General features: G+C 39.8%; 1 protein-coding gene across 3 annotated transcripts in view; it reads right to left on the reverse strand.

Moving 5' to 3' along the window:
* Positions 1 to 26,118, reverse strand: part of lsp1a (lymphocyte specific protein 1 a) — a 294,870-nt gene that overhangs the window by 28,843 nt on the left and 239,909 nt on the right. For 2 of the 3 annotated variants that reach the window (XM_059975691.1, XM_059975692.1), the window contains exons 7-13: positions 20,700 to 20,741; positions 19,123 to 19,166; positions 17,816 to 17,897; positions 16,788 to 16,919; positions 12,809 to 12,907; positions 2,269 to 2,361; positions 1,446 to 1,554 (exon numbers count right to left, since the gene is read on the reverse strand). In XM_059975691.1, the coding sequence (XP_059831674.1) occupies positions 1,450 to 1,554; positions 2,269 to 2,361; positions 12,809 to 12,907; positions 16,788 to 16,919; positions 17,816 to 17,897; positions 19,123 to 19,166; positions 20,700 to 20,741 (597 nt within the window). In that variant the 3' untranslated portion in view covers positions 1,446 to 1,449. The remainder of the gene's footprint in view (positions 1 to 1,445; positions 1,555 to 2,268; positions 2,362 to 12,808; positions 12,908 to 16,787; positions 16,920 to 17,815; positions 17,898 to 19,122; positions 19,167 to 20,699; positions 20,742 to 26,118) is intronic. The other variant, XM_059975693.1, reaches the window with a different exon arrangement.

Genomic DNA, 26,118 nt, shown 5'->3' on the forward strand with positions numbered 1-26,118 from the left:
AAATGGAAATATTCAGTAAGTCCAGCCTCATCTATGTAAAAGGAATCAAACTTGGCATTTTAAGTCAATGGGGTTTCACCAGTATTTTCTGTTTTATTGCACAGATTTGCAGCATTTTAAAAGGATTTAAATTGCTCAATCTAGGAACTGGCATGAAGCTGAAACACTAAACAAATGTACTAAGATATTGAGACTATATATCTAAATTCAATTTGAGCAAATCCATTCCCTGTTTAGTCTTCCCAGTGTAGCAGCTTCTTCCCCTCCATCATCAGATTTCTGAATGGATAATGAATCCATGAACACTACCTTACTACTTTTTTCCTTTCTTTTTTCCACTATTTATTGAATTTAGTTTTTCTATATACTGCTTGTAATTTATAGTTTTTTGTTATTGTGCATTACACTGTACTGCTACCACAAAATAACAAATTTGATGACATATGCCTGTGATATTAAACCTGACTCTGATTCAGGTTTGGACATTCTGTTGTGATCTATATTAGGATCAAATTCAAAATATGCGAGTAATCTGGCAGCTGTATTAAAACTAGTTCAAATGAGTCATGGACAGAGAACACCAGGGCCAGACCAAGCTGCTCACAACTCCAAATCCGTAATAGCCAACGTAGTGTAAAATCTGTCAGGCTGTCTGACTAACCACCAGATTAAATGGCAGAATTTGTCTTCCTTTCCATTCAAAAGGTGGCAGACTAGTGGAGTTATTGAACTAGCTACCTTCTGATTGATTGTACGTTAACAAAGTCATAGCCTTTGTTTGCCATAGTGCTGTGGAATTTCCCAGCCTCTGCTTCAACAGGCAGCTCCCTTCATTCAGCAATCTACTTCTACTAGTCCAACTTGATGGCTGAGTCGCAAGAGGCCTGTGGCTGAGTGAGACTCACAGGATCTCTGACCCAGTCTACGGTAGAGTACAATGCAGGGTAGGGGAAGGAGGAGGGAACACAATTTAGTCATGTAACAGTTCACCCAAAGCGACAGCCAAGGTGGCAGAAACATTTCAGGCAAATAATTAACTGAAGGTAGAGGATTTAGATAGAAACCCAGATATTGTTTCAGCTGTCATCTTTCTTTGGAGTGAGGCCACACTCCATCCAAAAACAATACATAGCCAAGTAATATTGTCTAGGATTTATGCCAATCAATAGAAATCAAAGGAAATGATGCCATCATCAAGAGTGATGACCTTCCCGAAATGATGGCAGATGGAAGACAGTGCAGTGTACAATGTGAACTCAGTCAGTCGGATTGCCAGTAATGTATGTGCCACAGGCTGCAAGTATGAGTCCAGTGCTGGTGCACATTAGGTTTGTCAAGAAACCCACTGTCAAGCATTTCAGCCCAAAGGAAATTTACTTTCATTGAAGGCCTACTGAAACCCAACCTGTGATTTGCATGCTGACATCAAAGAGAATTGAACTCACTCGATTAACTATCTTCATTGGTACCATGCTCATCATCAGAAATTGGGACTTTCTCATATTTGCCATGACCAGTCGTCACAAACTTGTACCTTGCACTCGAGGGGTGATTCTAGAATTAAGCAAACAACGGGATTATTTGTTCACTACATACTCTAGAAAGAAATACAATAAAATTAGCTTAACTGACCACATTAAAATAGCTTCAGAATATTGTTTCACTCAATATTAATAGATTGTGACCTAATTATAAACTATGGCTAAAATTGTAACATCCTACTATATTAAAAAATCCACTTAAATTTGATGTGATTTGGGAAATCACATCAAGGCAGCAAAACGGTGCAAGTTTAAGTAATTTTGCAATGAACTATTGCAATAATTGTGGAACTAGGGCCAGCAATATTGATGCTATTTGTCTGTGCAATTGCTATTGCCATCAGTTAAGGGATAATAGTCTACAAGTCATAGACAAAGATGGCATTGATGATGTTAGAAATGTGCAAAACCTCCTATTTTTCATTATTGAGCATAGCTTTATTTTGAAATTCCAAATTTTATTCAATTACTTGAATTTCAGATCAGCAGCTGACTGATTGAAATCTACATCTGAATCAGTGAACCAATATTCACATACTTGTCACATAATGATTACTTTAACATATAAAGTACCCTCATATTATCACAAACCTGGTTTACTCTTTTCCCTCGATGCTGCCTGACCTGCTGAGCTCCTCCAGCACTCTGTGTGTTAACTTTCATACAATGCTTGCTTTTGTTTCTACTCAAGTCCTCCCAACAATGAGCTAATAAGTGCTGTACTCACCTTTCCAGCATTTGGTAGTTTGGTGAAAGAATTGGAATCACTCTTGTTTTCCCAAATATTCTTTTTGCTCTTCACATCCCCTGTCTTAATTTCCTATAGAAATACAATGATACAACATTAATTGTAATGATATGATACCAATTACTTTGTTGGCTCTGCTTAATCTACTGATGGAAAATTAAGAAAATATGTATCAATATGACCCGTTGTAAAAACTGATTTATTTGCACATAAAATACACAAGTGCTTAGGTGACAGTGTTGCCTTTTTTTTAAACAACAAGATCTTTAACTACAAATAACAACTATTTGCCAAGTAAATACTTTGTTCAAAGCAGCAGCAATTAGCAACAGCTAAATGGCACAAGTAATGACAATTCAGTGCTTTAAGCTAATGTTTTGTTTCAGATATGTTATCTTGAAGAAAAATAACTTGAGCCAATGTATAACATTTCAAGCCAACGTAATTACTTTTAACTGATGATAGGTCCAACATATTCTTGAAGACTTGTGCATTCAGAAAATACTTTACAAAACACATGTCATGAATTACTCTGACACAAATGAATGCCAAAATAACCTAACCGTTAAAACTTTATTTTAAAGCATGCTAAAATAACACATGGAGAAAACACAGTTTGAACTATGGAAGTTATCCAGTCCAAATAAAGCTGATTCTCTAACTCTTCATAGTTCAACTTCTGGAGCCAACTACCAGGGAAAACAAAACTAACTTGCACACTTCAGATATGTTGAAATTAACTATTTTCCCCCCAAAAGCTTCAACAAGTTGTTTCCAATATTCGAAGCAGATCTAACAACATGAACAAGCAACTGCTCTGATTTTGGTAGTACTGGTGGAGGTAAGTCATGTTGGGATATCATCTTGTTTGGGACCAGGTCTTCACATTCTCATTTCAATCAAATTACATCCAAGGCTTAGTATCCTCACAGTAAACTGGACCGCCACAGGAAACCTTAAACCTTAGGTCCCAAAGCTATTCTGATTCATCCTTTTGAACCAGGAATACTTTCCTCTTGAAAGCTTTTAAACACCAATATTCTATTCCTAATTTTCTATCTAGTTTGAAAGTACAGCCAAAGAAAGAACATGTTGTGTTTGCCCTATCTACAACTAGTAGACAAGGCCAGAAGAGGGTGCTATTGTCTTGCAACTTCGAATTATGGTTTTGCTCTGTGTGGGGTTATTTTAAATGGGAATATTTCCAATTTGAAAAGCACAAAGGAACTGTATATTACTGATCTCCTCCTGCTGTGAAAAGGATCAGATTTTGTATTCATGTACTGTCTCATGAGACTGATTTTCAGCGAACATCAATTTTTTGATTCAAGCCAAAGTCCTCCAAAGCCAAAAAAAGTCATGGGTTTGATTTTGAAAATATATCATTGCAAGTTAATTGTAAGATACTACATTTTCACTTATCTTTTAAGGATTCATGACCATCAGACAAGAGCAAGAGAGAGTGTGTTGTGTGTGTGTGTGTGTGTGTGAGAGAGAGAGAGAGAGAGAGAGAGAGAGAGAAGACAGACATACTGAATCCACTCTCTAGATCAGTGATCTTCACGATTTTGCAATAAAAGGGCCAAATTGGCAAAAAACCTTCAGTGTGAGAACTACTATATTAATACATTACTTATTAGTGTTTATTGGCTACATCTGCTCTTTCCCCATTTTTCTCTCTTTGACGTGCACACACATACATACACAGCTAATGGTTTGCTCATTGCTTCAAACTTCAATCTAAATTATCAGAATACATATACATCACCATTTACAACCCTGAGATTCAGTTTCTTGCGGGCATTCACAGTAAATACAAGAAACATAACAGAATCAGTAAAAGACCACACCCGACAGGATGGACAAACAATCAATGTGCAAAAGGCAACTACTATGCAAATACAAAAAGAATGAAAAAAGATAAATAAGCAATAATTATCTAGAAAGTGAGTCCACTGGCTGAGAAAAGTTCAGTGATGGGTGTGACAATCAGTCAATGTATCCTTTGGCTCATCCTCCGTGACCTCTCCCATTTACAATTCTTCCTTCCCTGAATCCCTTCACTTGGAGTATTCTCCACTTCCATGCCACTGCTCATGTCCTCCCACAGACCCCAGTGTATTAGCCCTCAAGTCCCCTCCCTCTCAGAGTCACACAGGGTTAAAGGAAACCACCACTAGCAAGAGGGCCTTGTGAGGAGAGCTGCTCCAAGGGAAATATCAGTTTGCTAATCCACTAAAACAGCAGTTTGGAAAGAACAGATCTACCGGACTATAAATTCTGATTTTATGTTTTGCCCCTGGATTTTCTTCTCCCCACAGAAGATGGACCAGTGTCTGGACACTTTGATCTCTAGAAGTTTGTCTTTAGTCACTCCTTGGGGTTGGAGAGAAAATTTCTAAGTTACTTTTGAAATGGCTTGAGTACTTCATATAATCTGCATATTTGGCTCTCTTTGTTAGCATCATTACAGGTGGCAGAGAACACTGGAAATCTTAAAGAGCAGTTGTGTCACGTCTGTGAAGAGCTTCATCGACTTTCCTGCTGGATTTATGTGTTCTTGAGTACCATAGAATAAAATAATGCATCGTAAAATAGTCAAGTGTGCCTTCCTCTGAAGCACATGACTTTACAGAAAGTAAAATGCACTGCCGTTTGCTTGACAGGTACCATTGCCATGGAGACACAATCAAATGGGGCAGTGGTGCCTGAGCAAACAGTGGGAGTATGGGAGCAGACAGAGGTGTGTTTCCCAAGCATGGAGTGGCCTAATCCTGACCTACAGACCTCATCCAGGCCCCATGATCAACAGATTTTCAGCGCACCGATCCATGAATGAGGGAATTGTGACCTGTAATGAGCAACCTGCAAGAGCCCAATATATACTAAAGCTGACCCGTGACCAAGTGTTATAGGAATAAAAATACAGGAGAACTTCATCAGCTGATGAAAACAAAACATTCCAGCTGGGACATGTTAAATCAGCATTTTAGCTTTTGATTTAAATATACATTAATTTCATTGAATGCTAGCAAGCGTCTGTAGGAGGCACATCACTGTATCAACAACCAGGCATTAAAACATTCAGCTCATGGAATGCTATGGTACTTATTTTCCCTTCATTTTAATATTTACTTTGTTGACTGACACAGCAAATTGGCAGGAGAGCCCAAGTCATAGACTTGCCACCTGGCTCCATTCCAGCAGCTGCTAGAGATGCCTACAGCATCCACATAGCACTTTTGTAGCAAGGGCTGACTGGGGTGTCCTTCATCTCCCTTGTGGCCTCCTTGTGGCCATGGAAAAGAACATCAGCTCCAAGTACTGGAGGGGCAGGAGCTCATTTAAGTGAAAGGTTAAAGCCTTGCTTTGATATGTTTAAACAGCTTCATTTTAGGAGGAACTTAAATTGCTGAAGGCAGACAAAATCCTGGAGTATTTTAGAAATGCACTGGAGAATTTTAAAATGCAGTTATGTAAATTGAACCTCGGTAACTGAATATCCGCTGGAACTGAGTTGTGAAGGATTGTGGGGGTGGATCTATTCAGATAGGAACACAATAATCCTGACAGTATTCTTCAACACCCTATATTGGCACCAGCCATGAACACTATAATAACTGCAAATTAAAAGTTGTGAATAAATTGTTTGCAAGGCTTAACTAAGCTTTAGTCATAGGGAGTCAAGAGCTGAAACATGTCCTTCAGCCCATCGAGTTCGCACTGCCACGCATAGATTTCTACATTAATCCAAAGGTAGCCTAATGTCATTCCCACCATACTCCCAAAATCTTGCCCTTGTTTCTACCTCTCAGCTAAACACTAGGGGCAATTTTCAGTGGCTGATTAACCTACTAACTCAAATATTTTTGTGATGTGGAAGGAAATTAGAGAGATCCCATGCCATATCAAAGAAAATGAGTACACTTCCATGTAGTCAGTCAGAACCTGGGTCGCTGGAGCTGTGCTGGATGCACCATTGTGTCACTTTCTGATCAATGTCGCCGGAACTCCAAATCAAATGTGAGCGCACATGGCTGGAGATAAACTCACACTTTCCTTCAAATGTGAGTTTTCACTACACCAAACACTCAACATTTCCTGAAGGATTCCATTGAGATCCATGACACATGTCAGGAAGCTGTGAGAGTGACTGCTGGCTCATTGGCTGGTGTGAAGGAATAGGGATTTCGATCAGAGATTCAGAAGTATGTGGAAAGCTGGTGCCCTTGAGAGGGTTGGGAGCCTTAGGAACAGAGGGTAATAATGTTGCGTAACCAAAAGGAATCCTAGCCCAGATCTCTGCAGAACTATATGCACCAGCACCCTGGGCAGTGCTCTAATAGTGTAGCAAGGGGAATAGCATCATTCCATGTGTATTAGACACAGAAATCTTATTACTATTAATTCTCTAGTAAGATAAATTGGACTCTTGATCTCACAAATACTTTACCATTTTGCACTTTGTTTGCTTGCACTGCTCAAACCCTATATTTTTTTACTTGTTCTATCTTATGCAGTGTGTAATGATCTGATCTGTACAAAAACATGCAAAACAAGCTTTTCACTGTACTTTGGTACATATTACAATAATGAACGTTTTGCAATTTCCAACTGAATTTTCAGAGTGGCATAATTTAACCTGGAAAAGATTGGAATCACCTTTTTAATCCCCCCCAGTGAAAGAATGAAATGATTTTCAGATAGTGCTGAATTTCTTCATTTCTAGGCCTCTGAACTAAAGCTTGGAGGGACTGAATTGGCATTTCTTTGGATTTAAGAAAAAGTAAATATATTTCTAATCTCTTTATGTGAACACAACCCAGCTAGCTCTATTTTCATTTAACACAACGGAGGGCTAGGTGAGAAATTATCATTCAGCTGCCTGCTTTGGATTCCAAAGAATTACTGCTAATTACAAAAACTTGCTTTAAAACAACAGAGCACACAGGCCAAATGCTTGCATTTTGGTTGCAATCAGCAAATTTCAAGAAGGTACTTTGTCAGATTTCTGCTAACTCTTGTGTGGATGTCAATCAATCTTACTGATTGATTAATTGATTAATTGATACAGCATGGAACAGGCCTGACTCACCCATAGAGGCACACCACCCAGCAACCCCTAAATTAACTCTAGCCTAATCGCAGAACAATTTACAATGACCAATTAACCTACCAACCAGTAGGTCTTTGGCCTGTAGGAAGAGACAGAAGCACCCAAATGAAGCACACATGGTCACAGGGAGAACGTAGAAACTCCTTACAGCAGGAGCGGGAATTGAATCCTGTTCGCTTGGTAGTGTAAAGCATTGTGCTAATCACTATGCTCCTCTGCCATACTTAAGATCAATAAGCTCCATGCAGACAGTTAGGACAGAACTTGGATCACCAGGGCTGTGCTAGATGCGCCATTGTGTTACTTTCTGCTCAATGCCATTGGAACTTCAAAGCCAATGTGGGGGGAAATAATCTCACACTTTCCTTCAAACATGAGTTTTCACCACATTTCCTGAAGGAATGCTGTTACTTCTCTGAGATCTCAGGTATTGTGTCAGAAAACTGTGTAAGGGACTTCTGGCTCAATCGGGGATTCTGGGGTAAGCCTGGCATGGGGAAGTTGTTACCATCGAGAGAGTCAGGAGCCTTAGAAACAAAAGGTAATAATGATACTTAACCAAGAGGAATCCTGCCCAGATCTACCTAAACACATGTGCTCTGCAGAACAATGTGCACCAGCATCCAGGGCAGTGCTCTAAAAGTAGTGTGGCAAGGGGAATAACATCATTCCATGTGTATTAGACACAGAAACATTATTGGGTGCACCAGGATGATTTGCACCGTGCAAAATCTACCACCCTCCTGAGAAACTGGGTGTTGGTTTGGAACAAAACTAAAAACAAACTTTGCTTAAATCATTCTGTCGCATATTTAAGGTTGGTATCTCAATGCAATTCCATTATACACGAATAATCTGCAAGTGTCCAATGATATCCATGTCAATGGACATGGATGGCCCAAATGTTTCACAAACACATGATCCAAATAGATGGGACCTAATCATGCCTAGAGATCAGGTTTCTGATTAAATTATTTCAGTAAGTTCATGTAATTACAAAAGAATTTACGTCCCAAGCACTAAAGCTGTTTTTGTATGAATCACCCACTTAGCTGTGAGCAACTGATGTTTATAAATGCTCAATGGACAGAGATTACTTTATAGGCTCTTCCCTATGAACTTAATCTTTATTGCGGTCAGTTATTTGTGTCATATTTATAAAGCTAAGGCAATAACATCAGAGGTCTGCAGATGTAATTTGTGTTGGTGTGGCTGATGTTTGCTTTGGGTGACCAAAAGCAGAGTCACTGGTCAAATCAAACTGAAGCAGCATCAGCATTCCCATTCATAGTATCACCCTATTTTTCCACATCAAGAGAACTCCAGCTCAAATTCACCAAAGACTAAATTAGGTGAAGACTTAATTGAGTCAGTAATTGTTATCTGGTTAATAGTGGTCTTTCTAATGTCTATTAGGAAAGACAAATAGATCTGTAAAGAATGATCCCTGCTCTCAGCTGTGCTGGTGGATTGGAAGGTGCGTGGAGGCTAAACACTCTCCAGGTATCACCCTCACTGGACAGCCGAAGATTACTGTCAGCCTTCTTAAAACACCTTGTTGTGAGGTACTGAAGAACAACATTAATGAAGGTTATTCAACAGCTCAGACAATCATCCAGCCACAAATTGGAGGCAAAGTCTGAATATTTACTATTATTTCAGCAGCTCCCAAAAATAACCAAAGACGTCTCAATTAACTTTAAAATGGTTTTATAACATATATAATTTAACATGCAATATAACGTGTATAACATGTAAAACTACAGATTGTTTCTGAGGTTAAATTAACTTCTTTGTATTTCCTATTCACATAAATTAAAATTGAATGCTGTTTAATAATGACCTACGTACAGCCTTACTAAAAATCATAACTGTCCAAAAGATTTTACATTAGTTACCATATTTTCAAAGACTTGCTGTAATCCCTGAGTAATAAAACTGGCTGAGTACATTCAGTTATGCAAACAAGCAGCTACTCTGAACTGAATAATTATAAAGTTAAGACCAACTACTGCCAATAGTAAGACGACTTAGCGCAACATACAAAGTGCAGGAGGAACTTGGAAGATCAGGCAGCATCTATGAAGGAAAATGGACAGTCGATGTTTCAGCTTGAAACCTTTCATTTGGGTTGGGAGAGAGCCAGTACTAAAAGCTAAAGGTAAGGGGTGGAGCAAGAACTGGCAAGCGATAAATGGATCCAGGTGAGGGGGGTGTTTGGTAGATAAGGGAGGAGAGAGAGTGGGAATAGTGTCACATTGCCTTAGGATTCCCTTAACCAGCACACAAGAGACTAGCATAGTTGGATTCCGTGCTAGGGAGGGCATCCCTGCACAGAATGCCATTGGCAGTTTTTAGCCAAGGTGCAGAATCCAGTCATTGTAAATCGGTAAAGACAGTGGTGTGGTTGTAAAATCAAGATTCAGTACCTGAGTTAGGAAGTGGGTCTGGCAGGGTAACTGGAGACCAAGTATCCATAAATGTATGCCAGATTGAGCACAGGGTAGACCTCAGATGCAATAAAGAAGGCATTAATTGAAGCAACTCACACACAGAGAATGCCTCTTGGATGGGAAAATGAGGGTAAACAGTAGTGCCTGGGTATTTTTCTTATCCCTGCTACAAAGAAGGTATTATGCAAGGAAATCACTGCTCCTGCTCCCACAGTAACTTCTCTGTCAATTCCTTTCTGTTTGATAATGTGAAACATCATCAGAGATCTCAACACATGGGGGTTTCACTGAAAACATTTACAAAATGACCTAGAAAATCCCAGAAGAATTTGTACTTAAGATTGAAAAGGGGACCTGCAATGATGTTGAATAGAATATCCTCAGGGTATTTCGCAACACAAACCCCAGGAAACCTTAATGAATAGAAAGGAATGCACTCTTAGCTGCAATGCAGCTATGTCTCTGCCATTGCATTCGTCACACATGCCTTTCAACAAGTCCACAGAAAAATTACCTTTTGAGAAGCCAGTGTACAGGATTTAAGAAAAGGTACAGAAGATGCAGAAGGAGTTAGTCAAAGCCAGAGGCAAAGCAATTCCAAGAAATGGAGAGAGCCTGAAGAGAAGGGAAAGAATAAAAATACACAAGATGAAAAATTGCTTTTGCTCAGAAGATTTGTGGCAATTCATCTGCTTCCTTTTTCCACGGAATGAATGATTCATGTCATGTGGCTATGTGGGTGCCATTAGCAAATTCAACAGTCTCTCTTCATCAGTAGTGTCCATACACAAGAAACTGATCAGTAAATTTGTTTTTTTATATAACACTGGTTAAGGCTGATGAATAATTGAAGAGACAGAACCATGGCTGGCATCTCTGGAAAAAAATCCCATCTGACTTCTACGCTAGGCTGACAGCCCACAAGGATCCCAAAAGCTTCTAACTCTGCAGCTGTTGATCACAGTTTAGGATAAACACTTAAAACAGATAAAATAATTAGATGCACTGAAACTGCTTCTCACTACCCAATCCCCACTTCATGTATTTTAAGAACATAGAAACATAGAAAACCTACAGCACAATACAGGCCCTTTGGCCCACAATGCTGTGCCAAACATGTACTTACTGTAGCATCTACCCACAGCCCTCTATTTTTCCAAGTGTCAGGTGTAACCAGAAACATAACTCAAAAATCAGTCAATGGCAAATTCCATTAACTTTTGAGTGCACAATACCTACAATGCCATGACCTGGAATCTGAGCTATAGTCCAATGGGACAAGTTTGGTTTTAGTGTGATTTATCAATAGTACAGGTGATAGCTTTTGGGATCCAGTTACTGATCAAGACTTATCCTTTCCATGTGGGTTATCAGCCTAGTGTAGAAGTGATATAGGGTTTGTTTTTCAGAGATTCTAGCCATGGTTCTGTCCCTTCAAATATAAGGGAAGACCACAAGATACAGGAGCCGAGTTAGGCCATTTGGCCCATTGAGTCTTCCCTGCCATTTTATCATGGCTCATCCAATTTTCCTCTCAGCCCCAATCTCTTGCTTTCTCGCCGTATCCCTTCATGCCCTGACCAATCGAGAATTTATCAACCTCGCCTTAAATATACTTAAAGACTTGGCCTCCACAGTTGCCTGTAGCAAAGAATTCCACAGATTCACCACTCTCTGGCTAAGGAAATTCCTTCTCATCTCCGTTCTAAAACATCATAATGGATAACAGTTTACATTGTGGTCTAAATTTATAGCACTGTATTCATCCCTCAATAAAATTCTAGCCTTTAACTCAGTCCTAATTACCATTTCACTGAGTGGGAATCTGAAAAGAAAAATAGACAGAGATGGCTGGAATCAATAAGTAAAGGTTAAGGCAATTGAATATGAAGACCATGTATTTAATGTCTGTCATGTTAACCTCCTTTCACTGTGGCTGGTATTCTGCCAGACAATACTACCTACTTGCAGCATTTTCATTATTTTAAATCCTTTGACTAGAATGCAATCCAGGTACGTCCTTCAGAATTCATAGTCTATGTAGAATCTGTCATCTCCATCCTGCACAAAATCCTTGAGGTAGCACTGGACTTTTACAACTGTTGGTATGATTCACAAGATTTCTGGGTGATGATCACATGAATATTCTCTTTGAATTATTCTTAATACCAATAGACAACACCCTCACCCAAATTACCAATCCCCCTCCCCAATACCTTCCATCTGATCACACCTAGCACAGCACAACACTTTTTTTTGCAGGCTCTCAAATTTTCTGAAAGGTCATTTTCCCTTCTCAATGCTTTCTTATCTTCTCCTACAGATACTAGCCCTGTGTGAAGCATGTCTCTGCATGTGCCGGGCATTCTCTGCTATCCCTCAATAGAAGGGCTTGCTTTCTGCCTGAGCCAAGATATCGAATATAACACCTTGTGTGACTGCAAGGGTTGTCTGACATCCATGTACACGTACAATCCTCTCTGCTGACTGAGGATCAACCTAAAAATGCTTCTAATTCCCTTGTTAAGTGCAAACAATGGTCAGCAGCCTAATCCTGAAGTAGCAAATTCTCCAATAGACCAAAAAAATCACTGTACTTGGTTTAATTACCTAGATTTTCCCATTGGCATTATTTTAATGTCGGTGTAAAACTTTGAATGAAATAGGTTAATATTAAGATAATGTATCTTATAGAAAGACTAAACCAATAGTTCTCCACTTGCTTTTAATGTTTATTTTTATTATGCTTATAATTAGCAGCAAATAAAAATATCACTTACTCATTTATTTAACTTCTTAACATTAATTTCTAGTTAATCACATAAAAATAGTGGCAGTACAAAAATGTGATGTATTAGAGAGACTGTGGCCTTGCTAAAATGTATTTTGTGATCATTTTTTACCAGTGAAATGGTAAGTACAAATTGGGAAGGTGGAAAATTTTACTTACGGCAGGTTTGGAGGGACTAGTCTTGACACTGGACTCTGGGTTCTTGCTGACCCACTGATTGATGAGATCACCGACACCTACTTTCAGTCCATCTGTATCCTAGATAAAGACAGGCAGTATTGGAGAAGACAGAATGCTCATTACTGAAACATTAAAAGATGGTTTTCATCCAAGTGTGAAACCAATCACTTACAAACATCTGGTTTTGATATCAAAGAGCAGGAATTGGCTATCTTAATGTTCTTTATTTCTACAAAGCATTTCTCGACTGTTAATCGTGCTCTGTTTGAAATAAGTTGATTGTGTGTTTGGTTTATTGATTCTTTTTAAATGAGGATTTTGTTAAACAGTATACAAGACTCAACTGAACTTAGCTGCAAGAGAAACTACAACTGTGAGTGACATCCAAAAATTATGCAATCAACTAGAGAACTCAAAGCTGCCCTTGGCATAAGTTAAGCAATTTTTAATCAAAAAAAAGCCAAAGATTTATTTACAGAGAAGTAACTGGTTCTATAGTAGAAGTTTCATGCTAATTTCAAATAAATAAAATACACTTATGTTTCTAGGTGATGATGACAATGATTCAAATTTACATGAAAGTGAAAATGTTGGAAACTTGCAATGAGATTATAAAACACTGTAAATATCAATGAATCAGGTTGCGTACGCATGGACCTGACCATATTTACCCTCGAGGTACTGGGATGTGAAAGACTCGTACATGCATAAGATCTGAACATGCACTCATTACTTATGAATTGTCTAACCATTAGATGCTGCTGTAGACCCAAAATAGAACATAATGTGGTCAACTACTCTGATTTCATTGTTTTAAAATTATTAAATTGAAGTTCAGTAATTATTACCGTTCTGAATGCTTCTTAGTATCAAAAACCTTCAGCTGACAAAGACCTTCTCAGCTGATACATGGGGAGACTCATTCTGTTCCTTCACTTTGCACAAGATTCTGTTGCTGGGCAGGGATTTGTCACTTCAGTTCTCTCTCAGCAGCTGGATTTGTACAAGTCTGTTGCTTTTGTGTACTAACATGCAAACTGAGATAGATTCAGACTGATTTGCTCTCATTAATATACATCTCCTCTGGATCCATTCCTGTTCCCTTTTGCACTGCACCGTTATATCTTTTGTCAATCAAAGCATGTTCTATTAGCTATAGAGGGAATTCTGAGAAGAGTTATCAGCCAGGTCCCTGTGATGGTAGGACAGATTGATTAGACTAGGCTTCGATGTGCTTCTCAAGAACAGTGAGTGGTGATACCATTGAGAAATTCAAAATACTTCTAGTGTTGACAGGGTAAATGTGGGCAGGATACATCCCTGACTATGAAATGTAGAATCAGGAACTACAGTCTCAAGAAACGGGAAAGGTAATTTTGGACTGGGATGAGGAAAAATGTCTTGATACTGAGGCTGGTGAGCACTTGGGAGTTTACTGCCACAGAGGGTTTTGGAGACTGTTTTTACCTGCATTCAGAACAGTGTTTGACAGACTTCTGAAAATTAGGGGAATCAAGAGATAGGGAGATAAGATAAAGGTAGAGGAGGTGAGACCACCAGTACTGTATAAAGAGGTGCAATACACACAAAATGCTGGAGGAATTCAGCAGGCTGGACAGTATCTATGAAAAAAAGTACAGTCGACGTTTCGGGCTGAAACCCTTTGGCAGGACTGGAGAAAAACAGCTTAAGGAGTAGATCAGGTGAGATGAGATGGGAGGAGGGGAGAGACAACCACAAGGTGATAGGTGAAACCCGGGGGGTGGGGGTGGAATGAAGAGCTGGGAAGTTGATTGGTGAGATGAGGTCAGAGGGGGAAAAGGGGACTTCTCAGCTTTTTATCTCCAGTCCCGTGTGTGTTACTCAGATTTCCAGCATCTGCAGATTTTCTCTTGATGATGTATAAAGAGGTGAGCTATCTCCTGCCTCTCTCTCTGTCCAGTTACAGGATTCAACCCAAAAGGTTGACTCTCCATTTACCTCCCCAGAGGCTGCCTCTGACATTTTGTGCTGGTGCCTAGTACGTGCTCCCAGGGGAGCTGATGGAAGCAGATATGATAGCAGCATTTAGGAAACATTTTGGCAGGCACATGAACAGCCAGGGGATGGAGAAAGATGGGCCGTGTGCAGAAATATTACACGAGTTTAACTTGGGAAATTGGTCGGCAGAGACATCATTGGGGAAAGGGCTAATTCCTGTGCTGTGCTGTACTATGCTGTATGTTCATTGCAGCAATGTCTGGATGCCAGATAACCTCCTCCTGTACTACTGGTTATGCAGTCAATGTAGCCATGGGAAAATGTTGCAGTATATTAATGACGGCTACATTCTGCCACCACTGGACTGAAAGCAGAGTTTCTTTTGGGTTGAACATTCAGTGGGCTGCTTTTCCCCGAATCATTTGAGTGTTATTGGGGCCATATAGTAATTCTATTAAGTTGTGCATTCTAGGTGGAGGAAAGACTCCAGGGAATCACTTGCTTGTTATCTGACTTTTGACCTACAGCATTTGTGTGGGTAGTTCAATTGAGTTTCTTCTCAATTATATCTCCTCCAATCCCCGTTTTCAGAGTATAGTGGATGAGATACTGAAATTACACTGTCATTACAGGTCACAGATAATTTTTTTTACACCCTTTGGTTTTCGTTATGGTCATCAACAAGAACCTGTTTGGTCAAGACATTAATTGCCAATATATTAACTCAAGGCTGAGTGTTGTCCACTAATATGCGGGAACTGATGGCTCAGTTGCCTGATGAGTTGAGAATAGGCAAGCTCTACTTCAGAAAGGCACTCTTCCTCTGGGCCAAAGTAATCACTCATTGTTTCTGAATGCTTTCTTCTTCAACCTGTTTATTTATTCTGGCAAGGATCAGCAATGTTCTAATTTTACTTCAGTTTAAACAGATGCCTTTAACAAAATTATCATTAATTTTATTTTAAATATTTATAAATTAATCTCATTGGATCAGGAACAGTTATTACCCCTCAACCATCAGGGTCTTGAACAAGAGGGTAAAACTTCACTCATTCCAACTCTGAGCTGTTCCCACAAACTATGGGCTCACTTTCAGGGACATTTCATCTCAAGTTCTCAATATTTATTGTTTATTTATTATTAGTATTAAATTTTGTATTTGCACAGTTTGCTGTCTTTTGCAAACTGGTTGTCCACCCTGTTGGTGGGGTCTTCCATTGATTCTGTTATGGTTATTGGATTTATCAGGTACACCCGCAAGAAAAAGATACTCAAATTTGTATATGGTGACATAAATGTACTTTAACAATTAATTTACTTTGAACATTATTGCTAACTGCATTGTTATTCATTTCAAATGAAATAAATGATAATCAAAGATTCCAGAGCCTATCACCCACTTTAACTCTCATTGCACCCTCAATATGCTTTAATTTTCTTAGTATGGAAAATTTGTAGACACCATCAGCTTGCATTATCAAATACAAAAGCACTCATGGAGTTGATTCATACTAAAGAGCCTGACACTCACTCTCTAACAATGCATTTGAAGTTGAAGAATGCTTGCAAATATTCCTTGGCTGCCTTGCAAACAACTAGAGCAATTGCCATGATGTGTCTGGAGACTTATCTTCTTCTACTTCCGGTTTTGAAGTAAGTTTCAAAATTTGGATATTTGCCTTTGCTGAACACCCGTTTCCCACGTTCTGACAGATCTGCCGTTTCTACTCACAGAAGCTTTCCGTGATGTTTATTGAAAAGATATCCTCTTAGGTAGTCAAGTTGTGATGCTATGCAGAGCTACAGGATGTGACAGCTGACAAAGCCTTGGATTTTCAAAATTAAACTGGAAGACTCAATGAGTCCCACAGGAGTGATTAGGTTTCAACCTCATCTGGTTCTGGACGTCAAGTAGATCAGTGTGCACTTGTGGATAATACTCTAAAGTAGCACATAGGTAGTAAAAATAATTCCCGACCTTACTCGGTGTCCCTCTGGTAGCTGTGCTACTGGCAGCATCACCTGTCTCCCATAGGTTCTTCATGGTGGCCACGTCCTCTGATAGGCTTGGGATGTCCAATGACGTGTGCCGCAGGGACTTAGTTGTGCTCTATTTGTGTGTGTGTGTGAGAGAGAGAAGGGGAAAGAGAAATCAAAACAGAGAGCAAAATTGATATGTAGAGATCAACAAGCAACAACGTGCTGGCATAAGACTTTAGAAAGTATGGCTCAAACCCCACCGTTATTGCAAAGTGTCCAGGTCCAATTGCCAGCAAAGGCCTTGAAGACTAAAACATGGACGATTGGTGATTTTACGATATTAATGGGAAAGAGAGGGGCAAAAATTAATACCTAAAAGAGGACACATCAAATGCTACATGTTCCTCTTGGATGAAGACAAATGAAAGACACTTAAGTAGTTTACTGGTAATTGAAGAACATTTGTCCATTTTCCATGAGCAAGTTACACCATTAATTTCTTCCCATCACACACTATAATACTGACTACACTTCAAATGTATTACGTTAGCTGTAAAAAAAATGCTTTGGGAAGTGCCAAGGTCAAAGAGAGCATGAACATCCTGTTTAGCTTTCTCTAACCATTTCCGATGATTTGTTTTCAAAATGTATCCACTCACAATAGTGAATGCAGAGGCCTTATAAGCAGGATATGTGTGGGGTGGAGTGGTGGGTTAGAATGCTGTAATGCATTGGTTCAAGGCTGAAAGAATGGCTATTTCAAATCAGCATAAATTATTAACAGAGATTACGAGGCTAGCAACCAAGGATCACATTAACATCATCAGAAGAGATTAAATGTTTAACCAGGCTATTCTGCAGGTTGGGAAGGTCAATGACGGCTTGAGTAAAGAAAAAGATAAAACAATAAAACACACATGAAATGTACACCCAACTACAATTTTTAAAAAGTGTTAATTTGCAAAAGAATAAGATATGTGGATAAAAATCAATACTGAGCTGCAACTGCAATATAAATCAAATTACCTCAATGGCATTGGTATATTGCTCCAATCGATCATCAATCTTTGATATGTTAGTTATGGGCTGACTCTTCTTAACACTGTTACTGTAATAAAAAATTGTTTTAAAAGAAAAATTGCATAACAAAGCAATTTAACAAGACTGCACAATCACACAGAAAAATAAGAAGGAGAACGATTCTTCACAACTATCAATTTCTTAGTTTAATTGACAAAACGGACCCATTGCTTCATCGGTGATAGGACTTGGGTTAGTGGAAGCAACGATTCAATAAACAACTTGTTCTAAGCGAGAGCTAAAACCTGAGTTCTTGCATTTTGATAGATGCAAGACTGGAGGTGAGAGGAATTGAACTCAAACCGAAGTAGACAAAATAGTCAGGTCGTTGTTTTCCAGGATCACTGGCAAATATGAAAAGTTCTGCAGGGTGAGGTTCGGTAGAACTGCATAGCAAAGTCAAGTTTAAGGATGGGAAAGTCAAGTTTAAGGAAGCTTCAATTCCAGTCGGATCGGGTATATTCCGTTGAACTTGTAAGAGTGAAATGGGACTCTTTCCTGGGTTAATTAATGCAACAGGGTAAGTGATTTTGAAAAATTTGGTTGGGGCAATCTTACCATGTTTGGAGCTTACAGGATAAACATGCAACTACTGCGGGATCGTGGTGCAGAGAAGGTCAAGTGCCATCCAGCTGGCACAAGTTTTTAATGAAAACAGAATAAAGTGTGATTATATCTTTGGGGAGTTTCAAAAAGTGTAGAATAGAAGGAAGTGTTTGGATGTGTCGTGCCAGAGCTGAAGACCACAGAATACTCAGCATTGAGAAGTTGAAGTTTCAGTCATGAATATGTATAGAGCATTTCCTTCATTGAAGGATATCAGGGAAGTATACAGTGGGGAGGCGGAGAGTGGGAGGGGGAGAGAGGGAGAGGGGAGAGGGAGAGGGGGACAAGAGGGAGGGAGACATAGCAATTGACATCGTAGAATGTTTCACTGTGGGGTTAGCTCAGAGAACATGTCAGCCTTTGTCCAGATTTTGAGTTGAAAGTGGGTAGATTCTGGAATCAAAGGAGCACAGCACCAGTTGATGTGCTGGAAGAATTTAACTAGTCGGATAACCAGGCCCCAGAAGAGTTTGATCCTGGGCTCCTGTCACACGTAACAGGCTCAAAATATTTCTATTATGTAGACTGCATTCCAGTGGACTAAGTGAAAAGGGGAGGGAAACAGAGAGACCTGGAGCTGAGTGAGAGCAAAGAAACAATTCAGGGGCTGATCACAGCAACAGTGTTAATGCCAAATGTGTTCGTACCTCTTCTTAAGTGAGCGGTTCAAGGATTCCGTTCTTTCACTGATCTGGAAATCAGAAACATAGCAGGGTTTAGCCTCACTGTTTCATGGCAACTCAAATTTTCTGGCCAATTTTGACTTGAGCCAAGGCTTTCATCCTGGGAAACAGATTACTTATTTACTGTAACCATGGACACTCCTCTGGCTTAATTCAACCATGTGTCTCAGACAGAAAATAGGCACAAGAGGAAAAAGTTCAGGATGTAATCATCAGGGAGGTGATAAATCTGTTTCAAAAGCAGCAAAATTACTGCAGAGGAATTATATCTTCAGCAGCTAAAGGCTCTCCATTGGAATGCATTTCTGGACAGGCCAGCTGTCCCATACACTGCATGTGGAGGTTCTCCTCAGATGGAAAGCAAAAGTGACAGCTCCCAAACAAGAATAAACAGTAATAATTGTTCTCATTAAAAAATAAGCAGAAGCTCCATTTTGTTTAAATATGCATCATGTTCCTCTATCTCAATGTGCGATACCAGAGTCCAAAGCATGAAAGCAATTATCATCAGACGAAGGAATAAATAATTTACCAATTCAGTCAGTATCAGGGAATTGAATCAGTGATGATCCTTCAGTAATTCTATATTTTCTGATATCAATCATCTTTTCCCCCAATCAGGGCCATTAACTTCTCCCAATTCTTTTAAAGATTCAACTGGAACAACGTTAGCAGAAGTAGTTGGTAACTGTATGATTTTACAACTACAGAGCAAGTATTTTAAACAACTTTAATGGCTCGTGCTTTAAAGGTATGTGTCATGGTAAGACTCAGTTTGCTGGGTGTCTGATGGAGTTTGAGTTAATATCTCCTGCAAAGCCTGTAGGATTATGCAGGAATTAAAGTCTTGAGTCTTAGCGCTGCCACAGGCACACAGGCTGCAGGACATCTGTAGACATTTTAAAAATTGAAACTTAGCAGAGAGATTGAAATGATTCACTCCAGAGACCAAACTGTCCACTTTAAAATGGAGAATAATCAAACGTCATGGGAAAAAGTAACCTGAAGTCTGCAAACTGTGCCAGGTCATTTGGGAACTCAGCTCCGGTCAAGAGGTGGCGATATCACCCTGGGACAGGTCACTGCATCAGAGGAAACAAATTGCAGGAGGGGAAGGTGGGAAGATTTTTTTAAACTGTAGAAATGGCTCTACATACTGTATATTTGCATTGTTAAACAAGCCTTTCCATCTGAGATGACTCATAACAAATGTGGTTCCTTCAATTAAGCTTAGCCCCAAGACCAAAAAGCCTCAGGCCTGATCTTTGGTCTATGCTCACTGCTATTTCCTTTTGTTTAGTTAGCTGATCTGAGTCAGAATAATGGAAATGCTAATATAACTGAATTCAGTGCAACTTTACTGTCAACCTTGTATAATTAATCCACTTGACGAATGGATGATAAACTGTAATTACAAAATGACTGACAATCCAACCAATTGGCTTGATGACTGAATATGAGATTTATTTAGATGGTATCAAGTGACATGATGTGGAACAAGATGGCTCATTTGGTTTTAACTGTGCATTTGATTGACTCACCAAGCAAGTTGTTTCTGATGTCATTCCCTCGTCAAACTCTTTCTGAAATTACAGACACAGGCGATAGGAGATAGGAACGCCATGACGAAAAGGCAGAAAATTAGTAACAGGCCAAAGGTAACTGAGAGCAAGACTTGTTAGTGTTATTGGCAGAGCTACAGGAGAGTCATCAAAGAGAATTCAGAAATGCAATGGCCAGGTCCATTTGGGGTCTGGGAAAGTAAATGAAAGATATGACACACTGAAATTTCCCCAGACATGATCTATCTTACAGAAAAGGAAGTTTCAGGTTGTCATATTTAATGCGACTGATCCATTTTATTTCTTCAAATAGATGCATGCAAAATTAAAGGAGTTCCTTTAACTCCACCTGCATGCAGAAACTCCTTGTTAACACTGGCTGTAGAAAGGGAATAGGCCGTGATCTGAACTCTCTAACTGACATCTCAGTTTTTCTGATATTCACACATTCCAAGAGCAATCATGATTCGAATAATGGCATTCAGATAGTTACTCATTTAATATAAATAGCCGTACCACACCAACTCATCTCTGCCCCTTGCTCTTACACACACGCACACACTTAATGCCATAACGGAAAGACAAAGATAAGCAAAAAACAAAATCTACGCAATGTATCCCATTTGAAAAATAATAAAGAAAACAATGGAATAATATAATCTTCTCATTTAAATGCTATGTTATCCCTCCACCAACATCCATAAGGGTGATAGACTTGGCATTGTTTGAGGACCCCATGAGTTTCCAGTTGGTTTCTTCCAGTATTTTAATGAACAATGATTCTCAGCACGTAAAACACCTACCTAAACTTATAATGACATAGTAACTTAAAAAAAGTCATTAAAAATATAAATAATACAAAATATTTTGAATTACATTGGGATGTATGAAATGCTAAGATCAGTGACTGTTAGACTCACTAAGTGCGCATGTTTCCATTTAGTTAATTATTTGTCCCACCAACCCTGCCCATCACCTTCCTTCTACCAGAAATCAGTTTTCACATTCTATGTCTGCACTCCAACAAGTCCATTGGAACAGTTTACTTTTCCTTTTCCCTGCTCAGTGAGAGAAGGAAGACAATTGAGTAAGTCACCGCTATAGTGAAACTGAACGCTTGGCGCCTGCACTGAGAAAATGAGCTTCATATTAAATTCCTCCAGAAGCACCTCCTATGAGCCCTTTTCATTCAATTAAATATCATCCCTTATGACTCCTCTTCCAACCTTGTCTCTGCTAACCCTATCATTGCCCCATTTTAAGCCACTGTAATTGATAAACACTGAGCTCCCACCAAACCCTGTTAAAAGTACCAACCCTCCATGGCCATTTGATGCCCTCTTCTCACTTCAACACAACTCATTTCTAATCTGATTGCCAGGGGCTCTTCACAGCAAAGACACCTTGATGCAGTTTATTTCCATTACAGGTGGCAGGCCTGGAAAATTGCCAGAATTGTAGGAAATGTAATTAGAAAATGTAAAGGACCTGGCGACCATCAACAGGCCTGCATGTCTTTTGATTTCCACACTTCTCTGCTGTTGCTGGGTCCACACTACAGCCCCCCCCCCCACCCCCTGCAAATATCAGGGTTAATAGTTCTGATAAAAGCCCGTAAACTTTCGTGTCTCTTTTGCTAGGAGTATGCTACACCAGAGGATTAGTATCTATACAAAGTTCTGGGTGCACACCTTTGATGGGGGGTGTAATAAGTTTTGACATGCTGTTTGCAAGCAATGTGACAGATTGAATCCTCTCAACATCCTGTTTCACAACTCATCGGATGCTTCAAGCAGTCTGTGGTCGCTTACTAAAAAAAAAGTGAACTACAGATAAATCATGTTAAATGCAAATAATAACGTTCTCAACTACCATCTCTTTTAAGGGCTGAGACCAGGTCAAATTGCTGCAAATAAGCATAAGTACGTAAGAGAGGACCATGGATTTGCTGGGATGAAAAACTGCAAGGGAGTGATCACCATAGTGCAGAAAGGAGCTCATTTTAAATTGGAGGGTGAAACAAACACATTTACACCAGCTGTGTGGTAAAGATGTCTCTTCTGTTTCCAAAGGCATCATGTGCAAATGAACTGTCCCTGCATGCGTAAGGCATTCACAGGCCTGTTGTCCTTTGCCAGAGTGGAACGAGGGGAGGTGAACCACTAACTGTTGAGACTGGGCTGCAACACATGGAGGTACATGAGGGAGACTGGCATCCAGGCATGCGTAAACACCCCGTTACATCTACAGCCGTATGCCAGCCAAGCTTCAATACATTATTAGCATAGAGGGCATGAAGCAAAATAGCAAATTTACTGTTCAGATAAATGCAGGATCCCTCTTACCAGCAAACTTACCAAAGAAACTCCATTATGCAATGCATGTAACCACTGTTCTGCACAATAGAATTTCAAGTTGCATCACAGCTTTAAGAACAAATATTAAAGTAATGGGTGCCTGGATACGGTCGGACAGGCAATATGATCCAACAGCAAAGGGTTAGATTAAAGCTTTGCACTCCAGTCACATCCTGTCATAATTAGTAATGGGCAATTAAATGGCTAATGGAAGGAGAAGGGTCCAAAACAACTTCACCCTAAACCAACAGACAAGTAGAAAAGTAAGGCTGAAGTGTTTAGTAAGAAGCTTTGCCAGAAGCACGCTGCAAACACTAAGCAAAGTTTGAACAGTCCCTGACACCTGGCTCCCCTGATACAAGGCCCTTATGTGCAGGTTCAGTGACGGGCATTTCAAGCTGCAGGTTCCAATGGTGGATGCAAGCAGCAGTTGAAATCCATCTTCACCTCTCCTGAAGTACACATCTTGGCGGCCCATCTTCATCCACGGTCAAGTAGTGCTTAGCACAACACTTTAAAGTGCAGGTGACCCAGGTTCGATTCCCGCTGCTGTCTGTCAGGAGTTTGCATGTTCTCCCCGTGACTGTGAGCCTTTCCGCCAAGTGCTCCAGTTTCCTCCCAAAGTCCAAAGATGTACCTGTTAGTAGGTTAATTGGTCATTGTAAGTTGTCCCATGATTAGGCTAGGGTTAAACAAGGGGATTTCTGGGCAGCACAGCTCAAAGTGCCTATTCTGCACCGTATCCCAATAAGTAAATAATCCCCTCAGAAGATATCAAGAAAAGGCAGAATGGGGAGGAGCAATAAAGAATAACAGTGTCATAGAAACTGAGAAGTTGTTCCAGTATGGGTACAATCATAAGCGTCCAGTTAGACACAAGAGATCGTGCAGATGCTGGAAGTCCAGAGTAACAAAATGCTAGAGGAACTCAGCAAGTCAGGCAACAGCAATGGAAAGGAATAGAGTCTACGTTTCCAGCAGAGAACTTCACCAGGACTGGAAAAAATGGGGGAAGAAGCCAGTTAGATCTTGTCCACAAAATGCAAGACAAATCTGGTCTGACCAGCACTCTTGCCACGGGTTCACTTTCAATTATTATCTAAAGGATGGACCTCAGTTTTCAGGGTGCATTAACTCAATAACAATCTACTTCTCAGTTTGGGGTCTGCCAAAGCATAATCAAAATACTGTCTGCAGAAACAGGACACTCAATACCAGCATTTCACAGGCTGATCCAGGATATTAAGGAATATCAGAGTCATGGGAGCTTCAGTGATTCAAAATTTGCTTGATCATAGAAGACAGAGGTTAGCAGAGGAGCAATTCTGATTCAAGGTCTATGACCAGTGGTGTTCCACAGGGATCAGTGCTGGGGTCTCAGTTATTTGTGATACGTATTTAAGTGATGTAGACAAAAATGTACATGGACTCATTAACAGCTTTGCAGAAAATGTGAAAAATGGGGGTGTTGTGCACAGTGAACAAGGTTGTCAAGGGATGCAGCAGGATAGAGAGCAGTTGGAAATATGAGTGGAGAAGTTCCAATTGGAGTTTAATCAAAGGAAGAATATAGTGTTGCACTTTGCGAGGTCACATGCAAGCAGAAAGTATGCAATAAATGGCAGGACACTTAGAGCATTGATGTACAGAGGGATCTTCAGGTGAACACCCATAGTTCCCTGAAAACAGCAACACAAGGACAAAAGGCAGTTAAGGCGGCATACTTATACTTGCCTTTATTAGTCAGGATATTGAATATCTATGTTGGCAAATCACGTTGCAACAGTATTAAGCTTGGGTTATGCAACATTGAGTATCGTGTGCAATTCTCGTCACCGCATTACAGGAAAATTGTAAAGCTTCGGAGGGGGTGCATAAGTGGCATCCAGAATGTTGCCTCTCTGATACCCTGACTTAGGCAACATTCTGGAATGAAAAGTATTTAGCAATCAGGAGTTCCTTTCCCTGGAGCATTGGACTGGCGTTTACCTGACAAAAGTATTTATGACAGGAAAGCCATTGATATGATAGATAGCCAGCCTTTTTCCCAGGGTAGGGTAGATCTACTGTCTGCTAATATTTGATTTAAGTGGAGAGGGGATAATTTTAAAGGAGATTTGCAAGGCTACACAGAATGGCAGGTATCAGGTGAAATCAGATATGATTGCAACATTTAAGAGGTTTTAGGCAGATACTTGCACAGGCAGAGAATGGAGCAATTTAGACCTTGGCCAGACATATGGGGTTAGCTTAAAATTTGTTTTGCACAGACTTTGTGGGCTGAAGGGCCTGTGCCTGTGTTGTACTGTTCTATGTTCTATCCTGGACTAAGCATCCGATTTGATGAAACTCCAACCACCACCATGAATACCTACTCTGCTTACTGCAGCTGCTGCATGCTCCAGGGACCAAATTTGCCAGTGCTTCTTCCCCATTGCCTTTCAAACCTATGACCTCTACCAATGGACAGCCAAGAACTTGCAAGAGGCAGTGGAACCCCACCATTACCACATCCCCCAACTTTTGACTTAGACACATTTCTTTAACTTTGCTTTAAGGAAAGTTTTGGACCTCTCAAAATGACCTGGGCAAGAAACCATGTCACAATGATGTGCACTGCTACCTTTGTCAATATGTGTTAATACAGGTCTTTCCAGTATCTCATGATTGAATTAAAAAATATATAATTTCAGTTACAGATGAAATGTAATCAAAGTCTAATAATTTATTAATATGTAAGGAATTGAGAGGCTGAGTTAATGTCTGGAATCCAACGAGCATAATCATAAAGATACATCCTGAGGAAAACACACACCAAAGTAATGAAGCCAAAATCAAACGGGAGGTTAACAACAGAAGTAGAAATGAGTTAAAGCCCGACATATATCTGAGGGATTTATATGAAGTCACGTCTGGTTCAAGGAGCTCATTCCCATTATATAATCACAGAACTTCTAGGACAAAGGCAGGATATTCATCCTTTGTTCCTTTGCCAATTTTTCAATCCGAACTTTCTACTGTAATCCCTGGTCCCTTTTCTT

This window comes from Hypanus sabinus, chromosome 7 (assembly GCF_030144855.1).
Source record: "Hypanus sabinus isolate sHypSab1 chromosome 7, sHypSab1.hap1, whole genome shotgun sequence".
Taxonomy (NCBI): domain Eukaryota; kingdom Metazoa; phylum Chordata; class Chondrichthyes; order Myliobatiformes; family Dasyatidae; genus Hypanus; species Hypanus sabinus.